General features: G+C 39.8%; 1 protein-coding gene across 1 annotated transcript; it reads right to left on the bottom strand.

The window, feature by feature from the left end:
• Positions 1-2,922: 2,922 nt before the first annotated feature.
• On the bottom strand, positions 2,923-5,074 carry LOC124121554 (antifreeze protein Maxi-like). The gene is made up of 2 exons (XM_048394763.1): positions 5,010-5,074; positions 2,923-4,053 (listed from the first exon to the last, which is right to left on the bottom strand). The coding sequence occupies exon 2, from the start codon at positions 3,958-3,960 to the stop codon at positions 3,301-3,303; it is 660 nt and encodes a 219-aa protein (XP_048250720.1). The 5' UTR covers positions 3,961-4,053; positions 5,010-5,074; the 3' UTR covers positions 2,923-3,300.
• Positions 5,075-5,483: the final 409 nt, after the last annotated feature.

Below are 5,483 nucleotides of genomic sequence, written 5' to 3'. Positions count from 1 at the left end.
GTCTCACTGGTCCCCATTTTTTTACAAACTTAATTCCTGAACCCAGGTACGAGATGTATGTATCAAGCTCAGGTAATATCTGTCGTTTATATTTTCAGGGATGAAGTCTATACCTCTGGAGTGCAGAGACTCGAAACACGGCGATCCCATGCACCCTGGCGATTTTGTACCGGTAGAGATTATTTATTCACTCCCTCCGGGGCAAAATGTCCCCCAATGCAAATATATTTTACTTTTATTGTTTATTCATAGCGTCGCATTTATTTCATTATTTCAGTTTCTACTTGTAATTAACAAAACTCAACCTCTTTGTCTTAGCGCGGTTAAATCTACAGGTAACCTAGCTCTACATTGAAAACACAGTAATAATCTCCATTCTACCATGACTAAACAAATCGCGAACACTTTGGTGCAAGCAAACATATTGAGTGAAGCGGCGTGGGTTGAGTCCAGTTTTTTGAGTGGGTGGTCGATGTGTATTACGGAAATACCGACAACAACCTTAATACTAAATATGACGCTGTATATGCTCAAGCAGTTTGTTTACACTGTAATACTTCACTCGGATATATGACAAACTACTAAAGCATATAAGCACGGCAAATTGGAAACTAACATGAGGTGGGAACACCTAGAGAAAACTAAGCAAGCTTTTCAAAGCTTTCGTTCCACAATGCACGTCACTATCATGACGTCATATTGCTCATTGTGATGCAAAAGATAAGACGTCACAGTCGTATATAGAAAAGCGCCAAATTCAAGCTCTCTGTTGTCCCATACACATAAAATACATTCTTTTTGTAGATTTATATCGTGTTTTCTGCACGAAATGAATTGCACCACATCCTTTGAATATTGTAGTAACCGCAACTTTGCATTTTGTAACTTATACTTGTAGATATAATATTTAAATATGCCTACCGACAAGACTGAAAAAGTACCATTTTTATGAATATTAGCTTCCGCGGTAATGCGTCCGTCAAAATATCTGTTTCAATCAGAGGGGGTTTATTGTGATTTAATAGCCTCTGATTGACCAATCCAAGCGATATCTCCTGTGGGAGCCAGTTTTGGATGATAAATAGACTTAAGCCAATGGATGCTATTGACCTTGTTGTAAGGATTATGTTTTACAATAATAAAATAAAGAGAAGGGGGGGGGGGCCTTTTTACTCTTTCAGCGAACACCTGGTGTCATCACTGATTTTCAGTGATCCATCCACATGTTTTTAATTATTTTTCGCTATTTTCCCTATTACGCCCACTGGAATCTGCTTCGGCAAATAATCGAGACTGGTTATTCTCTGGTTTTGACGTTTAATGCTCTTCGGTTTTTTTAGTTGGTTCGTGATACTGCCACAACCGACCCAAGGCCCCGTGTAGTCGTAATCACTGACTTGCTGCATTTCATCGTATCCCAATTGTTTAGATCGATGCTCATGATTACAGACCGACGTCATACAGTTGAATATTGATAGGTGCGGCGTTAAAGAACAAACAAAACACAAACGTGATCAACGTCTGATCGTATCCAGGTTTAGGTGAGGTGAAATTGGGGTTTAACGTCGCGTCCAAGATTATTGCACTTATATAGCGACGTGCATGCACGTGTGTGTGTGGCTGCTTGTACTAGTCCGGACTGATGCCGATTTATAGTGCTAGCACACTGAGATACCATGCCGCAGTTTAACATGAATACCCCACTCAGACACAGTATACTGACTCCTAGCCGACCAGTCCTTGTTTAGCCCTTAATGCCGAGCGCCAGACAGGGTAACAACAAGTACCATCTTTTAACGTCTTTTGGTATGACGCGGCCGGGGATCAAACCCCGGACCTTCCGCTCTCCGGGCGGACGCTCTACCACTAGACCACGGAGGCGGTCCCTGATCGTAGTCACTTTGTCATACATATAAACCTGAATAAAGGGATTAATAAGTAACTATCTACATTTATGTTTGTCATGTTTGTTGTTTAACGCTACACTCAGCAATATTCCAGCTACATAACTGCGGTCTGTAAATGATCGAGTCTGGACCAGACAATCCAGTGAGTGACAGCGTGAACATCGAACAGCGCAATTGGGATACGATGACATGCATCAACCAAGCGAGCATGACGACCCGATCCCGTTAGTTTGTCTTCTCTCCCAAACAGATGGGTTGCTCAAGATCAATTCTAACCCGGATCTTCACAAACTTCTACCTGCTTTTTTCACCACCTGTATTAGTCAACGCCTTTAGATATTTTGCATGCATCAGTGTAGCTTACCACAAGGCCTTAGCTACCAAATTCCGTATGAATATGCACATGTAACACACCTGTTGGTTATGTAAGGAATTTATTTCCATAGTTGCAGTAAGTTAACAAATAATGCATCATACCAACTCAATGTTATGTTATAACAGAAAACAACGTCAACAACCTGCTTTCAGTCATGAAAGCTGAGATAGATTTGAGTAAAACAAATAACAATCACAGTTCAACAGCTCCAAGTGGTGATAATACGGATGTTTGAACGATAAACATTGTTCAGTGAAACATCGCGCACAGAATCATAACAAGCATACACAATGATATCACACATGTAAAACGTTGTTGTTTGATGTCAGACAAAATGGAAGTAGTATTTTAGAACTATTTGAAAAAATGAGCAGTCACAAAAACTCTCAATAATTAAGGAAGAGAATTTATGGATGCCAACTTCTTTATTATGAGGAACACAACGTTTCGGAGTATATGCAAGGGGTAAGGAAACAAGTAAGCATATACTCCGAAACGTTGTGTTCCTCATAATAAAGAAGTTGACATCCATAAATGCTCTTCCTTATGTCTATCACTTCTAAATGCCTTTCAAAGAATTGAGGGGCGCTCGGGTAGCCTAATGGTTAAAGCGTTCGCTCGTCACGCCGTAGACCCGGGTTCGATTCCCGACATCAGTACAGTGTGTGAAGCCCATTTCTGGTGTCCCCTGCCGTGATATTGCTGGAATATTGCTAAAAGCGGCGTAAAACGATACTCACTCACTCACTCACTCAAAGACTTGAGTCTCAACAAGTAGTTATTCGATCAATTGTCCATGAAAGAGGCATATTTTTGGAGGCATATATGGATATTTTTGTATAATAAATGCCATCTTGCTTTTGTTTAGTACGTAAATGTATTGGAATCGTAATTGTTTCCTTTTGTTTCTGATGTGAATTATACTGCGTACGCACATCTACATCACAAAGAAAAGTTCTTCATAGCCGAAAGAAGTTGATGTAGCTGACGGATTTAAAACAGTAAAATGTAAAGAAATTACACAATATTACTGGTAACACCGACATGAACATGTGACAAACAAGCAACCTCTCTAGTCTTCAACCACAACGTATTCCGAAGATCCCGAGGAACCGGATGACCCAGAGGAAGATCCCGAAGATCCTGATTCTGAGCTGTAGCTGCCGCTGCTGCCACTACTACCACTACTGCTGCCGCTGTCGCTGGAATAGCTGCTTCCACTGCTGCCGCTGTCGCTGGAATAGCTGCTTCCACTGCTGCCGCTGTCGCCGGAATAGCTGCTTCCACTGCTGCCGCTGCTGTATTCGCTGCTACCGCTGCTGCCGCTGCCGCTGCTGCTGCTGCTGTAAGTGCTATCACTGCTGCTGCTACTGCTGCTGCTGCCGCTGCTACCACTGCCACTACTACCGCTACTTTCACTGCTTTCGCTGCTACCACTGCTTCCGCTGCTGCCACTACTGCCACTACTGCCACTACTATGGTGATGGTGATGGTGATGGTGATGATGATGCTCATGTCCGTGGCTGTGGCCGTGGCCGTGATGGTGGTGGCCGTGATGGTGGTGACCATGGTGATGGTGACCGTGGTGATGGTGTCCATGGTGATGGTGTCCGTGGTGATGGTGTCCGTGGTGATGATGACCATGACCATGACGATGGCGATGGTGATGATGTCCATGATGTTTGTGATGTCGCATATGATGATGATGATGTTTGTGATGTCGCATATGATGGTGGTGATGATGATGCGCGTACGAAACGGCACATATCACTGCAAAGAAAACAAATCGTTATCAACAAAATATATTAGTACAAATTAAATGAATTATAATTATTGACATTATGAGTGATTCCAGTACTATAGTACACCTATAAAATAAAAATATGAAAAACATTTGACCAAATCGAAATTCCATTGGAGTTTAATATTCTCGTATCTATATATTCCCTTATTATCTCAAATGATTTGAATTATCGGTATCATAGTATATTATGTTCATTCTCAGATCATTTATGCCGGTGCGCACTGAAGAGAATTTATTGAAATATGTACAGTATTAAAAATACAAATACAAAATTACAAATATGTGAACAAATGAATTATTGCTGAACATTTAAATTACGAACGAAGACCAAAAAAATAATATAAACAAGTAACATATACATTATTTTCAATTCTTAACTCCAAGGCCAAAGAAAGTATACACTAAATTAGATTTATCAATACAAACTACTTACCTTATCAATACGTTTAATGGGTTGAAAAAGTCGCCTAAACACACCTATGATACCAGTATCAAATACATCATCATCATCGAATAACCATTTCTTGTTTGTTTCATTGTAGCCACCATCATATATGTATGTATAAAAATAAAAACTACAAAACACTTTCCATATTCATAAGTACAGTAAACTACGGTTATAACGAACTCAAAGGGACCGCTAATTTTCGTTCGTTATAGGCATATATACAGCATTTATACAACAGATGGTCGGGACTATAAGTTCGTTATATAGGTCAGTTCGTTATAAGCGTGTTCGTTATAAACGTACTTTACTGTAATCTCTCCTGAGTCGATTGTACGATTCCGACCAATCATGTGTTTATGTATCACTATCAAATAGTGATGATACCAGGTGTTCGCAAAAATATGAAAATACTTTCTTTTGTCCGGCAGTTTATGTTTTTATACACACGTAATCACGATAACACAAAATACATACCGACAACCAAAAAAACAACAACAGAAGCTTGATGCATGTTGATCTTTTGACCTTGTGTGTCGAAGAGATTAGAGTGACATACTCCTCTCCTACACAATCTTTTATACGTTGTTACAGGGAAGTAATGCATGGGCGGATAATCTCCATAATTCATAACATACTTCATCTGATGAAACCGTTGAAAGGATTATATAACAGTAAAGGTGCTGAGATCACCACCACAAAGACAACAGGTAGGACCGCCCTCGTTGAGGTTAGCAGGTGTGTTACACAGGTAACCTTGAACATTGCGTTTACAATAAAAACTCTTGTTGATAAAATATCACGTCTATAGCATTATTGAGGTCATATTCATAGTTGTGTGGTATTATTTATTATTTATTGTGTGGCATATTTACACGTTTTTTACTTCAGTTATTAAGAATATGACCCATTCATAATAGACTGTTATTATTATACTCCGAAAATAGTATA

This window comes from Haliotis rufescens, unplaced genomic scaffold, assembly GCF_023055435.1.
Source record: "Haliotis rufescens isolate VD_foot unplaced genomic scaffold, xgHalRufe1.0.p SCAF_13, whole genome shotgun sequence".
Taxonomy (NCBI): Eukaryota; Metazoa; Mollusca; class Gastropoda; order Lepetellida; family Haliotidae; genus Haliotis; species Haliotis rufescens.
The sequence above is the reverse complement of the archived record's forward strand: the minus strand, read 5'-3'. Positions and strand labels throughout refer to the sequence as shown.